Source organism: Oncorhynchus masou, chromosome 31 (assembly GCF_036934945.1).
Source record: "Oncorhynchus masou masou isolate Uvic2021 chromosome 31, UVic_Omas_1.1, whole genome shotgun sequence".
In the NCBI taxonomy this organism is placed as follows: domain Eukaryota; kingdom Metazoa; phylum Chordata; class Actinopteri; order Salmoniformes; family Salmonidae; genus Oncorhynchus; species Oncorhynchus masou.
Genome location: NC_088242.1, coordinates 70,054,941 through 70,071,963, shown reverse-complemented (window position 1 = coordinate 70,071,963; position 17,023 = coordinate 70,054,941). Strand labels below are relative to the sequence as shown.

Genomic DNA, 17,023 nt, shown 5'->3' with positions numbered 1-17,023 from the left:
ACCTTTTTTGGTACATCATTATTTTTGTCTTACTGAGATTTACTGTCAGGCCCAGGTCAGACAGAATCTGTGCATAAGATCTAGGTGATGCTGTAGGCTCTCCTTGGTTGGGGACAGAAGCACCAGATCATCAGCAAACAGTAGACATTTTACTTCAGATTCTAGTAGGGTGAGGCCGGGTGCAGACTGTTCTAGTGCCCTCGCCAATTCATTGATATATATGTTGAAGAGGGTGGGGCCTAAACTGCATCCCTGTCTCACTCCCTGGACCTGTGGAAAGAAATGTGTTTTTTATTCCAATTCTAACTGCAAACTTGTTGTTGTGTATATGGATTTTATAATGTCATATGTTTTTCACCCAACACCACTTTCCATCAATTTGTGTAGCAGACCCTCATGCCAAATTGATTCAAAAAGCTTTTTTGAAATAAACAAAGCATGAGAAGACTTTGCCTTTGTTTGTTTGTGTCACACCCTGACCATAGTTTGCTTTGTATGTTTCTAAGTTTTGTTTGGTCAGAGTGTGATCTGAGTGGGCATTCTATGTTACATGTCTAGTTTGTCTATTTCTATCTTTGGCCTGATATGGTTCTCAATCAGAGGCAGGTGTTAGTCATTGTCTCTGATTAGGAACCATATTTAAGTAGCCTGTTTGGTGTTGGGTTTTGTGGGTGATTGTTCCTGTCTCTGTGTTTGCACCAGATAGGGCTGTTTTTTTCCCCCCCTTCACATTTCTTGTTTTGTTAGTTTATTCATGTATAGTGTCTATATTAACCACTTCTGGGACAATTGGAAAACGAACGACAACATGAAGAGCTATCTATCCAAAATGTAGATGTATGGATAAACCACTTCTCCTAACTTGTTGGCTCTATAACAAAGAACAAACAAAGAACATATACATGAACAAAAACAAATCTATTAAAGACTATGGAACCCACTGGATTCTCCAATTACATTGAATGAACAACAGGACAAAATACAAACCCTCCAACCAAAAAAGGCATGTGGGGTTGATGGTATCCTAAATGAAATAATAAAATATACAGACCACAAATTACAATTGGCTATACTTAATCTCTTTAACATCCTTAGCTTTGGCATCTTCCCCGATATTTGGACCTAAGCACTGATCACCCCAATCCACAAAAGTGGAGACAAATCTGACCCCAATAACTCCCAGGGGATATGCATCAACAGCAACCTCTGGAAAGTCCTTTGCATTATCAATAACAGCAGACTCTTACATTTCCTCAGCAAAAACAATGTCCTGAGCAAATGTCAAATTGGCTTTTTACCAAATTACTGTACGGCAGACCACGTATTCACCCTGCACACACTAATTGACGAACAAACTGTAACGGTTTTCTTGAGGTGAAGGAGAGGCGGACCGAAACGCAGCGTGGTGGTTATTCGTGGTTCTTTAACCTCTTGAAACTCCCCATCCCGGATCCGGGATTGTGACTAAGCCTCAGGCTCATTAGCATAACGCAACGTTAACGATTTCTGAAAATCGCAAATAAAATCAAAATAATGCGTTTGCTCTCAAGCTTAGCCTTTTCTTAACAACACTGTCATCTCAGATTTTCAAAATATGCTTTTGAACCATAGAAATTGACTAATTTGTGTAAGAGTATGCAAAGCTAGCATAGCATTTTGTGTAGCATGTAGCACGCAACATTTTCACAAAAGCCAGATAACCAAATAAATAAAATCATTTACCTTTGAAGAGCTTCTGATGTTTTCAATGAGGAGACTCCCAGCCACATACCAGATGCGCAGTGTTTCCTGAAAGCGTCTGTGTGTAGGAGAAATCGTTCCGTTTTCTACATTGCGCCTGGCTACGAAACGAACCGAAAATGCAGTCACCTACAACGTGAAACTTTTCCGGATTAACTACATAATATCGACCGAAACATGGCAAACGTTGTTTGGAATCAATCCTCAAGGTGTTTTTTCACATATCTCTTCATTGACATGCAGTTCGTGGAAGCTTGCTTCTCTCTCTGTGCCCCATGGAAAAATACTGGCAGGTGACTTTTGCGCACCAATTTCGGCGCAGGACACCGGGCGGACACGTGGTAAATGTGGTCTCTTATGGTCAATCTTCCAACGATCTGCCTACAAATACGTCACAATGCTGCAGACACCTTGGGGAAAGCGACAGAAAGGGCAGACTCAGTCCTCTTGCGTTCACAGCCATATAAGGAGATCATGAAAGACAGAGCCTCAAAAATCCTTGTCATTTCCTGGATGCCAAGTCATCTTGGTTTTGCCTGAAGCTCACGTTAAAGGGCACGCACAGAGAAGATATTTGTATTTCTGGACACGTCAGAGTGTTTTCTTTCGAACAGTAGCAATTATATGCATAGTCGAGCATCTTTTTGTGACAAAATATCTTGTTTAAAACGGGAACGTTTTTCTTCCAAAAATGAAATAGCGCCACCATAAGTGTAAGAGGTTAAAACCTCTGCTATCTGAGCAGCTAACCGATCGCTGCAGCTGTACATAGTCCATCGGTAAATAGCCCAACCAATTTACCGACCTCATCCCCATACTGTTTATATTTATTTACCTTTCTGCTCTTTTGCACACCGGTATCTCTACCTGCACATGACCATCTGATCCTTTATCACTCCAGTGTTAATTTGCTAAATTGTAATTATTTGCCTACCTCTTCATGCCTTTTGCACATAATGTACAGTGCCTTGCGAAAATATTCGGCCCCCTTGAACTTTGCGACCTTTTGCCACCTTTCAGGCTTCAAACAAAAAGATATAAAACTGTATTTTTTTGTGAAGAATCAACAAGTGGGACACAATCATGAAGTGGAACGATATTTATTGGATATTTCAAACTTTTTTAACAAATCAAAAACTGAAAAATTGGGCGTGCAAAATTATTCCGCCCCTTTACTTTCAGTGCAGCAAACTCTCTCCAGAAGTTCAGTGAGGATCTCTGAATGATCCAATGTTGACCTAAATGACTAATGATGATAAATACAATCCACCTGTGTGTAATCAAGTCTCCGTATAAATGCACCTGCACTGTGATAGTCTCAGAGGTCCATTAAAAGCGCAGAGAGCATCATGAAGAACAAGGAACACACCAGGCAGGTCCGAGATACTGTTGTGAAGAAGTTTAAAGCCGGATTTGGATACACCTCTGGGTGGAGGTCATTGATAAAGTAGCCTACAGTACTACTGCCAAGAGATGCCCTATAGGTGTACCTACAATAGGAGTCCCCTCGGAGCCTACCATTGACTATGTACATACCCAGCGTCCGACAGAGCTGCAGGATGGATCCGTTTTTTAATGTTGGCTAGTCATTGTTGTCACCTCCAGGTATTTGTCCCCCTGGGATTCTCTTGACCAGTTCTGGCATTTAGGTCGACATAGACTAGTACATGGATCTGAGCCTGGAAATTGTTGATCTCCCCCTCTAGGATGGAGAAGCTGTCATTGTTAAAGTATGGGGATTCTATTGGGGAGAAATAGGTAGCACACATGAGTCTCTCTCTCTCTCTCTCTCTCTCTCTCTCTCTCTCTCTCTCTAAACTGAGCAGTTTATCATGCTAGTAGGAAAACAATGTAGGAAGTAATCCTCTCAGAATCAGTACCTGGGAGACATCATAGCAGCCATTTTTGGTTGATACTTGATTGAGCTGTCAACAAACGTGAATTCAACTTGAAATAAATGTATTCAAGTGAGGGGGTTGGAAGACTTGCGATTAAGAATGACAGAGAAGGAGAAAGTAAGAAATACATGTGTGACAGACAAGATTAATCAAGATAAATAACAAATAAAGACAAAGTAGGAAAGGGAGGAAAATAACCCGCGAGAGACGTTTAATTAAGGATAAGATTCTTGAAAGAGGAGAAAGGACAGTTATATAGACAGACAAAACAAGTGCCCCTCCTCCTCATTGTTGTGTGGTTAACGAGGCGTGGCGTGTTAGACTGTGTCATAACTGTTGACCGTGACAAAACATGGCCTTGTTCTCCCTGTAGGCACTTAATTTACCACGACTCAGACAGACCATCATCCATCACCAATAACATACGCCGACACAGAACTATATATCTGCATTATGGAAGAGATTTTGAGAAAGAGAGTGAGAAAGAGAGCGATAGAGAGAGAGAGAGAGAGAGAGAGAAAAAAAACAAACTTTGTTATAGTTTATGTTTTGGAGGGGAAACTAATTTATAATTTTACTGAATACTTTTCATAAATTCAATCCCCGTCATCCTCTCGTATAACCTGGTTGTTGTTAGTGGGACATTAGAAAATGACTTATGTCATGTAAGGACAGGATACATATGTGGTTGTCTACCTAGAGCTGAAAGATTAGATTAGTATAAGAGCGTCCAATACACCCCTGGCATTGTTCAATAGCTTTAAATAACAGTCCTCCAAACTTCACTTCCATTCAAACTAAAATGCTAAAACACTTAGGGCTACACGGTATATACTCCATATACCATCACTTTAAACCCCTTTTCAAGCTTCAGGTTCGAAGAAGACCTAAAGTAATCCATTTGAGCTGGAGACTTACAGTATACCATTTGTATCGACGCTCAGTGACATTACGCAATAGACAATGGACATGGAAGTACAGGAGAGAGATGCAGCTGTGGATGGATGATACATGGAAGTACAGGAGAGAGATGCAGCTGTGGATGGATGATACATGGAAGTACAGGAGAGAGATGCAGCTATGGATGGAGGATCAGGAGCTGACAGAAAGATGAAGGTAGACAAAGCCAGTCTGATGCTCCAGTCAGTCAGGTAATGAGAGGTAAAGTCAACAACACAGATAGGACCTGTTCACCCCTGTTGGAATACTCAGCCTTTGAAATGAGAGAGCCGATTGATGTGGCATTCAATAGAACAGTCTTTCAGCAGCATACATGTGTAGGCATCAGCTGAGATTTACAGTCAAAAGCTTGGCCAAGCTTCTAATTTACACATATCTTAAATACCTCATGCACACGCACTGCCTTACATGGTGAAAGGAGACACACAGTTGCCTTCTCCACAAGAAAAACAAAATTACTGAAGCCCAACCCCAGATTGCGTGTGTGCATGTGACTCCACACAGCTGTAAGTAGAGAAATAAGAGGCTTAAATTCAGAATACAATCGGAGAGAGTGAGACCGCCTCCGTATGTGATTTTGTGAATCTGCATCTATCTTTTAATAAATACGGGTAGGTCTTATTCTGTGTGTGTGTGTGTGTGTGTGTGTGTGTGTGTGTGTGTGTGTGTGTGTGTGTGTGTGTGTGTGTGTGTGTGTGTGTGTGTACTTCAAAAGAGTCAATCAGCCTAGAAAAGCATGATAATAATAATCATCATCTAGTTCTGTGTGACAGATGGCTCTATTTTTACCTCCTCAACGTCGGCCAATCAAACAGCACCATACAACAAAGCACATTCCAACAGAGAGACAGAAGATGGTAAAGACTGAAGCCTGTAATATTGGCTGTGTGTACTAACAGAACTAACCATACTAACTAGTAATGTTAACCCTGTAAGGAAAGCATTTTTGAGTGTCTTATAGTAGAATGTGACATTTTAGGTAATAAGGATTCTACTGTACATTGTACTAGCTGCACCATATGATCTATGCATTACACTTTATTTGGATAGTCCGTCTGTAGATGCTCTACAGACTACCGATAGACTATTAGTAACATTTCAACTATCTACTAACCCTAACCCTTTTCCAAACCCTAAACTTAACCCTTAGCCTAACCCGACCCTAACCCTAACTCTAAACCTAACCCTAACCTAACCCTAGCATTTTGTTAGTCCCCACGAGGTCAAATGCTTTAGAGCTAGGGTTAGTTTTAGGGTTAGGGTCAAGGTTAGGTTTTTGGGGGTTAAAGTTAGGGTTAAGGTTAGGGTTTGGGTTTGTGTGAGGGTACATGTACAGGTTAGGGTTACGTTTAGGGTTAGGGGTTAGGGAAAATAGGATTTTGAATGGGACTGAATTGTGTGCCCCCACAAGGTTAGCTGTACAAGACTGTGTGTGTGTGTGTGTGTGTGTGTGTGTGTGTGTGTGTGTGTGTGTGTGTGTGTGTGTGTCTGTGTGTGTGTGTGTGTGTGTGTGTGTGTGTGTGTGTGTGTGTGTGTGTGTGTGTGTCTGCAGGCTACAGATAGAGACTGACAGCTCAGCAAACAGCTCCTGTCATTTTGAATAAATCCCAGAGGAAAAACAAATTACATTCACAGCCAGGAGGCATGTTAATCAACCTCAACTAAGGTAGGCCTAAATCACATTACACTAAACAGGATACACAACCACTAACCAGAACAAACAACCACTTCTAATGAAAACTGTTTTTTTTCTATAGTGCACGTAAAGATGAATAATACTGGAACAGCTTTGTCCACATGTAATCAGAACTCTGTGATTAAAACCACAGTGAACGGTTTTGGTTGGCCACAGCACTACCAGCCCCTTCTCCTATCTTTATATGAATACTCCTCTATTGGATTACGTAAGCAGTTCCCTAACATTTATGACCCACATGCAGTCTCTAAATGTTTCATGTGGCCTAGGAACTGAACAGCACTGTGTTTCTGCCACCAGAGGGCCAGTCGTTTGGGACCCAGTGAAAAGTTTCTGGTTGGCCCTCCACTGCCATAGAACCATAGCCTGACAGCATCTCCTCTGGATGCCGAGAGCTGTCACTGTAGGTGTGTTGCGTATTTGGGCGCATCCACGCACACTGCACGTAACTCTGGTACGTTCACTGTTTCAACATCTTTAGCACAGCATGATTGGAATGGGGTGACTTAAACTGTTATTATCACTCAAACACACACACACACACACACACACACACGCTGTAAACATCTCCACTGGGGAGTTAGTGAATCACGCAGCAGGTCAGAACTTGTCCTGAGGTCTGACAGTAACTCTGAATAGACAAACATTCCACTTGAACCAGAGCAAAACAGCACCAAAAGCACAACAGCATCAAACTGAAAGTAAACGTGAGACAAAGGCATTGACAGTCACAGCTGCCTAGCAGGCATCCTCTGTGTGTGACTAGACAGGATAGAACTAGGAGGTGAATGATTAGCCATGCTATGCTAGGCTTGCTATACACAGCTCTGTTACAATACGGCAACATTATGCTAAGATAACTAACTAAGCCAGTATGCCAATGTCACACAAACACACAGTAGATAGACTCCTCAATGACCTTCAAACTGGGTCAAAATTAGGATGGACAGACAAGAGGCAGAGAGGGAGAGGGACATTCATTGTCCACTCAACGTGCAGTTTCAGATTAAAAGCTTTACCCTTGCTTTGCCTCCCAGCTCAATCTGCTACTGTCTCTGGATTAGCCAAAGACCCTGTAATTAAATCCCGACCACACACAACAACACAGCAAGACAGAGGGAGACAGAGAAGCAGTGAGATATTGAAAGAGACAAACAGGAAGCGGGACAAAAAGAGACAGTCAGAGAGAGACAGTCAGAGAGAGACAGTCAGAGAGAGAGAGAGAGAGAGAGAGAGAGAGAGAGAGAGAGAGAGAGAGAGAGAGAGAGAGAGAGAGAGAGAGAGAGAGAGAGAGAGAGAGCGAGAGAGAGAAAGAGAGAGAGAGAGAGAGAAGGTGTAATCCAGTGTATCTTACCCTCTCTCCACTGTTCCGTCGTAATGTTCCCACGGGTAGTTTTAGCATGAGTCTGCGGGTCCTACCCGGGGTTACAGCCTCCTGGACCACCATGGCACGACCCTCAGTGTGTATGTCTGTGTGTATCTGTGTTTGTAGAGGGAGACCGTCTATTCCCGTCCAGCCTGGAAGCAGCTCACGCGAGCTAGCGTCTATCTGTGAGACAGAGTGTGTGAGTTGTCCCAGTCCTGTCTTCCCTCCTTCCCTCACTCTCTCTCTCTTCTGTTACTCTTGGTGAGAGGAGAGTGTGTATCTGTCTGCCTCTCTCTCCCTCGGACTCAGAGACCTGCCCATTCTCCTCTGCATATGCTCCACTCTGCCTCTCTAGCACACGGTGTGTGAACGCAAATGGGAGTATGTGTGTGTGTGAGGGAAAGGGAGTATGCTTTGTTTCTTTTCCGTATCTCCCACTCTAGTCTCTCTCTCTCTCTCTCTCTCTCCCACTCTAGTCTCTCTCTCTCTCTCTCTCTCTCTCTCTCTCTCTCCGTCTGTCTCACTCTCACTCTAGACAGGGACTTAACCAGGTCACTGGATGAATGCAATGCTACGGTTGTTATTAGCATATGTACCCTTGTCATGTGATCACAAAGGAGTAGTGAATGTGTGTGTGCGGGGGAAGGGGACACACACACACAGTACAGTGGGTCACATGGGGCACCTCAAAAGGAATATGTGATGTTTTGCCATCTGGTGAGGAGATTATCTTTAAATCCCACATCCAGCTTTCACTCCTTCTGTCTGGACTGGAGCACTGAGAGGGACACCCCAAAACACACACACACACACACACACCAAGCCAATAACAATACAGCGGGATAGGATCCCAATGAGAGGAGAATGTCTCGGGACAGGATTGGGGACACACAGTCATCACCATGCCTATTGGCTTATTCACTGGTCCACAAAAAAAGGTTCTGAAGGATTTAGGCGCAAAACCATGTGGTGAACACTAGCATAAAAAACATTTGTCCTGATGAGGAGGGAAACCAGTGCTAGGTTTAAGCCGTGGAGTGGCGTGGTCCTTGTCTGACCATCATATCTGTTTCCTGGGGGTTGGGCTGAGTTACAGCTGGTTCTAGTGACATATTCTCATATTCTCATAATCACTCTGCAATGCTCAGCTTCACTCAATCAGCTGGTCAATACTGCATCGGCAGATGATTAACTTGAGTGGATAAACACACACAGTGACATGCATGCTCACAAACACATACGCACAAGCGCACACAGGAGTAGCGGAGGTGGTTTGGTGGACTACGCTTGTGTGATGAGTAAGCTTGCCTGAAGACTTGTGTTAGCTCCCAGATCTCCTAGATCTAATCCTTTCTCAGTGGGCTTAGGTGTTCTTGAGGCATACAGAAGACCAGGGTTTGACAAACACACACACACACACACACACACACACACACACACACACACACACACACACACACACACACACACACACACTAGATTAAATAAGCAGCCCCCTAAAAGTCCCACTCCCCCAAACCCCCGACCAAGCATGGTACTAGAAGTGTCTGAAACACATACACACACAGAGATTGTGGTTAAAGCTGGGTGCCAACAGGAGAAAGTCGTCTTCACTAGTAACCCCCACTAAGCATCATTTATTCAATACCTACATCAGGAGTGTGTGTGTGTATGTGTGCGTGTGTGTGCGTATGCGTGCGTGTGCATGCGTGTGTGTGCGGGCGGGCGCGTGCGTGTGTGTGCGTGCGTGTGTGTGCGTGCGTGTGTGTGTGTGTGCGTGTGTGTGCGTATGTGTGTGTGGCCTACATGAGAAATATCAGAGGGCTATATATAACCCTAGAGTTCAGACTCAGAGACTCCAACTGGAGGAACTACACATCCCTTTTCACTGTCAGACATGTCTGAAATGAAAACACTTCTCTGTGATGCCTCAGATCAATCATGTACTTTGTCGGAAGATATCCTGTTTTATCTTGTTCATCAGGAGGAACAATGACATGGTTGTCCATAATTAACTAGTAAAGACTGCAATGAGTCCATCCTCTGTGTAAGCTAAATTGGGTAATATTTTCTGATTATGTGATAAACATTTTGAAGGAATCTTTCAGTCCGAACACAGTAATGATAAAGGCCTCAAGTTCACACCTAATCTTAACAGGGGGAGAATAAATCATTTTATGCCTCAGGCAAGATGCACAATGACCTGCTTCACAACACCCTGACATACAGGACAAAAACACACACACAATAACACACCCACGAAAAGGCATGCACAGGCACCTGCACGCACGCACGCACGCACACACACACACACGCACGCACGCACGCACGCACGCACGCACGCACGCACGCACACACACACACACACACACACACACACACACACACACACACACACACACACACACACACACACACACACACACACATAAAATGCAGAGACACACATATGAGCAATTCACAGACAGAGTCATGATTTTCATCAGAACCCTACCGTCTAAGACATAAAGTTACCCCACCATCCCTTCACATTCTCCCCTGACACACACACACTCCCCCAACGACCTAATCACCACAAAACCAGCCTAGCCAGCCCAGACACAAAGAACTGAGTAAGTGAGAGAGAGAGAGAGAACAATGCCGTAACAAGCAATACATTAATAACTACTAAAAAGACCAGATTTCTCCTCAAACAATGCACCGGGTGTGTGTGTTGTATGATTCAAGTGGTGATCTGAGTTGCAGAGCTGGTTCCCCATGGTAAATTCTTGGCATTGTTTAGTTTTAATTTACTGAGAGCCCAGCCAGTCTCTGCCTACAGCTCTCTGATTCATCCCAATGGTCCCTTGTCTGAGGTGTGTGTGTGTGTTTATGGAAAATGCCCTCTAGCCAGACTCTATCCTCTTGCCAGACAAAGAGGAGGTTTCTGTGTTTCTGTTTCTGTTTAAGGTTACAGATACTAGCCAGCACAGAGTTTCAGCAACATAAATACATACACATATACAAACACATGCGTGCAGGCACACACACACACACACACACACACACACACACACACACACACACACACACACACACACACACACACACACACACACACACACACACTGAGATGAATCTCTCACACTCAAACACTATAGCTCATTGATTTTCTTTTGTTATGCCTGCCTGTCATTCTATGAAATGATTCCTATTGACTGTTGTACAACTCATGGTGTTCCCTGTGTTTGTGTTATCTGTTCATTCACAACCACGCTTGTCTTTTGCTTTCTGATAATGCACCCATTTCACACTCTCTCAGGTAGGTCACAAATGCAGCTGTGTATGTGCGCACGAGAAAGAGGGAGAACCCAGATCCCTCGATGAGGGCTTAAGTCATCACAATGACTTCACCATAGGGGACGAGGAGGCCTCTGCTCTGCTCTCTCTGTCATCCTCCTGTGTGTTTGTGTGTGTGTCATTCTTTTATGTTTATTTGGTTTTTATCACAGAAAAGAGAGAGAGAGAGAAGAGACCAGACACACACACAACCTACCCTAGTCCACAACCGACCACAGCCCACATTTTCCAGTTCAAATACATTTGAGTTTTATACGTTTCAGTCATCGTGAGGGAAGGAAGGGAGAAGAGGAGAGAAGGGATGAGGAAATGACAGGTGGGAGGGGGAGGAGAGGATAGGATAGGAGAAGGAGGTAACTCAATTAGACTACAGGAAGATTGAATGCATTTTTAATCTTGGTGCTACATCTTCTGCCTGAAGTGACTGTCAACCTTTGTAGAAGACAAGATCCTGTATGTTCTCATTGTAGAGACAGAGAAGTGATCTATCCCTTCATTCTCCCTCCGTATCAAGTCATAGGTTTATATAATGTCATCACAGCATCATATGTGACCCGTTTCAGGAAACTAGACATCTCTCGTGGGTCACTAATTTACAGGACAGCCATTTGATCGTAAACTTTAAAAAAAAATCTAAATGCGTTTTTGGCAGAAATGCCTTCGTGAACATGTGAAATTGCATGTGCCTTAATAACAAACTTGTATGCCATCTGTAAATAGGAATGAAATGTTTAAATTACAAGCCTAGTTGGTTTAGCCACAGAAAAAGCCAACAACCTTCCCGCTAGCCGTGATTGGCTGAGATATTGAGTTGGCTGGACATGGTGAGAGATGAGTTTGGATTGGTCTGCCATATGGCATGCTTCTGTCTATTGGAGGTGGTCCGTATGTCTTGGGAATGCTGTCTAACACAGCTTTATTTATTTCAATGTAAGTGTTGCTTTCCACTTTCTGGAGGACCGAGTTCTGAAATTAGTGGAATTTGAGAATGATAGCTAAAGGAGAAAACACCTGTCTCCAGATTACATCTTCAAACTAAGGGCAACCATGGCATTTGACAGGAGACGCGTTCAACCATAATGCATACGGGTAAGATAGTCTAGCTAGCTACATTTTCAGATATTACACGTTTCAAATTTTTTCATTTCAGGTTAAAATGTACTGTTAGCTAGCTGGCTAACATTATCATTTGTATCTCAGTGCCATTTGCTTGGCTAGTTAGAGCCTAATGTTAGCTAGCTAACATTGAACGTGGTTGGTTAGCCACCTGCAGATTCATGCAGGCTAGTAACGTCATGAGTTGGGATTATGGTTCATTGTTTAGCTAGCTAGCTACATGTCTTAAGAAAAGACTCCACTATGCAAGTAACCATTTCAGGTGCGTTCGTAAATTCAGTCTGCCCATCTACTCCGATTTCAGAGCACTCTCGTCTGAGTGTGCCAGAGCACAGAATAACTGATACATTTACGAATGCTCATCACCCGTTGAGTATGGCCGGTGTCAGTAATCGTTGGCAAACAAGTGCAATTAAATTATTGCCAGCAGCACAGTTACAGTCACCAACACTCTGGATAACATGAAAACAGCCTTACCAGCTCTGCTAGGGTGAGTAAAATGGTTAGAGTTTGCGTGGTGGCTAGAGCGAGTTCTCAAGTAGGTACCAAAAAATTCAAAGGCCATTTTCTCAAAGGTGAGGTTACAAGTTTATTAACTTTCAAAGTAGAATTACTTTACAATTATTCCTCAAATGCAATGTATGACATACCATTTTGTAGCTCTGTGTCTCTGCTTTTATCCAATGTAGACCGAATCAAGGCGGTCGTTCACATATTATGAATGGAGACTTTTGATATTAGAATGCCAGTAAGGGGGGAAAATACGGTGTCCAGAGGGTGTTGTTGCTATGTTGTTATTTACAGTTGAAGTCGTAAGTTTACATATAATTAGGTTGGAGTCATTAAAACTTGTTTTTCAACAACGCCACAAATTTCTTGTTAACAAACTATGGATTTGGCAAGTCGGTTAGGACATCTACTTTGTGCATGACACAAGCAATTTTTCCAACAATTGTTTACAGACAGATTATTTCACTTATAATTCACTGTATCACAATTCCAGTGGGTCAGAAGTTTACATACACTAAGTTGACTGCGCCTTTCAACAGCTTGGAAAATTCCAGAAAATTCTGTCATGACTTTAGAAGCTTCTGATAGGCTAATTTACACAATTTGATGTATTTCAAGGCCTACCACGGGACCACCCAGCCGTCATATTGCTCAGGAAGGAGACGCGTTCTGCCTCCTAGAGATGAATGTACTTTGGTGCAAAAAGTGCAAATCAATCCCAGAACAACAGCAAAGGACCTTGTGAAGATGCTGGAGGAAACAGGTACAAAAGTATCTATATCCACAGTAAAATGAGTCCTATATCGACATAACCTGAAAGACCGCTTAGCAAGGAAGAAGCCACTGTTCCAAAACCGTCATAAAAAAGCCAGACTACGGTTTGCAACTGCACATGGGGACAAAGATCATACTTTTTGGAGAAATGTCCTCTGGTCTGATGAAACAAAAATAGAACTGCTTGGCCATAATGACCCTCATTATGTTTGGAGGAAAAAGGGGGATGCTTGCAAGCCGAAGAACACCATCCCAACCGTGAATTACGGGGTTAGCAGCATCATGCTGTGGGGGTGCTTTGCTGCAGGAGGGACTGGTGCACTTCACAAAATAGAAGGCATCATGAGGGAGGAAAATTATGTGGATATATTGAAGCAACATCTCAAGACATCAGTCAAGAAGTTAAAGCTTGGTCTTCCAAATGGACAATGACCCCAAGCATACTTCCAAAATTGTGTCAAAATGGCTTAAGGACAACAAAGTCAAGGTATTGGAGTGGCCATGACAAAGCCCTGACCTCAGTCCTATAGAACATTTGTGGTCAGAACTGAAAAAGCGTGTGCGAGCAAGGAGGCATACAAACCTGAATCAGTTACACCATCTCTGTCAGGAGGAACGGGCCACAATTTACCCAACTTATTGTGGGAAGCTTGTAGAAGGCTACCAGAAACGTTTGACCCAAGTTAAACAATTTAAAGGCAATGGTACCAAATACTAATTGAGTATATGTAAACTTCTGACCCACTGGGAATGTGATGAAAGAAATAAAAGCTGAAATCATTCTTTCTACTATTATTCTTACATTTCACATTCTTAAAATAAAGTTGTGATCCTAACTGACTTAAGACAGGGAATTCTTACTAGGATTAAATGTCAGGAATTGTGAAAAACTGAGTTTAAATGTATTTAGCTAAGGTGTATGTAAACTTCCGACTTCAACTGTACATTGCTATGGTGCTTTGCTATGTGAATGGCCAGTCCCTTTTATAGTGTATTAGTGTTGTCGTCGGTGAGTAAGTTTATCACAGACACCACATGACGCGCACAAATCATATCAAAATATATATGGCAACAAAATCCAATTTTCCATAGAAATGCATTAAGATTCTGAGATGATAGTATTTGCATAATAATCCGACATTCCAAGTAGCACGCTGCTTCATCCATAAAGGTACACTGCTTTGCAGGGATATTCTGCTACAGCTGAAGTCTGTTCCTATAAAACAAGAGGACAGATCTATTGTGTCAACTGAAGCTGTCCCTGTTTCTCTATGTTAGTAAAGTAACTCACCCCTGTGGGCCTGCTAGCCTTACTAAATCATTCATATCGAGTACTGTAATTATAAATACAGTCACGCTCCAATACCCACTCTAACATAATGCTGAGAATAGCACATGCACGCACTCACACACACACACACACACACACACACACACACACACACACACACACACACACACACACACACACACACACACACACACACACACACACACACACACACACACACACACACACACACACACACACACACACACACACACACACACACACACACACACACACACACACACACACACACACACACACACACACACACACACACACACACACACACACAAAGGTATACCATCCTTCTCAGCCCACTGGCGTGTGAAGGAGTATATTGCTTTAACGTCCTCTGATACATTACTCTAATGTTCTCTACTTACGATATCTACAGAGAGAACAGTACTAACACATACTCAGACACTACACACACTCCACACACACAATCACCCGTACATGTAAAAGAGGGACGGACCATGCTATGCATCGTGGCTTCTAGAGGTTCGGGAGGCCTCTTCTCAAATGTATGCAAATGTTTGTGCTTGTGTGTTTGTGAATGAGTTTGCTTGCGTGTGTGTGTGTGCATTTGCGACTGATGGTGTTTAAGTGTGAACATGCGTGTGTGCTTTCTTGCTTGCATGTGTGTTAGTGCACAGTGTGACTGTGAGTGAGTCTTTTGTGGGTGTGTATGCAGATCGCTCAGAGCCATTTAAATATTTGTAATTTAAAAATGCAAATGCAGAGGCCAGATAAGCCTCTGCATTGTGGCCTCCTGCAGTAATTAGAAAAAGAAAGAAATAAGGCTGCTAATTAGGATGCCGTGAGGAAGTGTAGAGGAAGGATGTGGTCTTCCTGCTTGTCAGTTTCTACCTCACATGTAGTGCATGAATAACAGTCCCAATGCTGCTCCAACCGCTCCTGTGACATCACAGTCTTACCTCCAGCCTCAAACGCTGCACACAAACACATCATTTCTTTCATATTCACATCATACAGTTATATAACATTTGGCTGACCTCAAACTTCAAATTGGTAAAAGTTGTACTGACATCTTGTACTGACATCAGTGTTGTGTTGATGTTGGTGTTGTAATCACATCAATGTTGTGCTGACGTCAATATTGTACAGAGATCAATGTTGTACAGCTCAGCTATCAATGCATTGTAAGAAATGTTAGAATTGTGTGAAACTGCATCTTAATGACTCAACTTATCATGGAAACAAAGCTACAAAGGGAAAGTCATATTTACATCATGCAGGTGTGTGTGTGTGTCTGTCCTGTGTGGTTACTGAACACAGTGTGTTTCTGAGCTTAATAGACCACAGGGGCTGCTATGATCTACTGCTACTGAAGCATTAGCTCTCTTTCACTCACTCACTCACTCACTCACTCACTCACTCACTCACTCACTCACTCACTCACTCACTCACTCACTCACTCACTCACCACACAAAGAGCACAGGTAACCTTAGTACAACTTCAGAACTTCCAGCACCATGTTCCAAACATCTGAGCTATAGCAACCATCTACAAAAGTATATTGGCTTATACCACTCTAACCCAAACCTACTCAGTGCATACTGAACAGTCTATACCCCTGGCTTCTACTAGTTTAATCGCTCCACTCTTCTCTGTAGTGATTAGTCCAAACATCTGGACAGGGACATGGACATATGCTGGCCTCTAACCATACAAACCTGGACTCAGGGGTAGATGTACCATAGTAAACAAAAATCTGCAACGCTCAAGTTAGTATGGTATGTTACGTTTGGTATGGCATGTATTAATTTATGGATGTCCATCATCCATTTCGTATGATATGTTACAAATTGTGATAACGTTAGTTTTAAGGTTAGGGTTAAGGTTAAGATTAGGGTTAACGTTAGGGTTAGGGTTAGGAGTTAAGGTTAGGGTTAGGGCTAAGGTTAGGGTTAGGGTTAAGGTTAGGGTTAACGTTAGGGTTAGGGTTAGGAGTTAAGGTTAGGTTTAGGGTTAGGGTTAGGGCTAAGGTTAGGGTTAGGGTTAAGGTTAGGGTTAACGTTAGGGTTAGGGTTAGGAGTTAAGGTTAGGGTTAGGGTTAGGGTTAAGGTTAATTTTAGGGTAGGAGTTAAGGTTGGGGTTAGGAGTTAAGGTTAGGGTTAGAAGTTAAGGTTAAGGTTAGGAGTTGAGGTTAGGGTTAGGAGTCAAGGTTATGGTTAGGGTTAGGAGTCAAGGTTATGTTTAGGGTTAAGGTTAGGGTTAGGGTATGGAGTTAGGTTAAAGGGTTAAGGTTAGGGTTAGGGCAGTGCTTCTC

General features: G+C 42.8%; 1 protein-coding gene across 1 annotated transcript in view; it reads right to left on the bottom strand.

Annotated features, from left to right (window-relative positions):
- The window catches only part of LOC135525000 (FERM domain-containing protein 4A-like), a 147,392-nt gene extending 139,236 nt beyond the window's left edge, over positions 1-8,156 (bottom strand). The window contains exon 1 of the mRNA XM_064952794.1: positions 7,649-8,156. Coding sequence (XP_064808866.1) covers positions 7,649-7,741 — 93 coding nt within the window. The 5' untranslated portion in view covers positions 7,742-8,156. The remainder of the gene's footprint in view (positions 1-7,648) is intronic.
- Between the last annotated feature and the right edge of the window lie 8,867 nt (positions 8,157-17,023).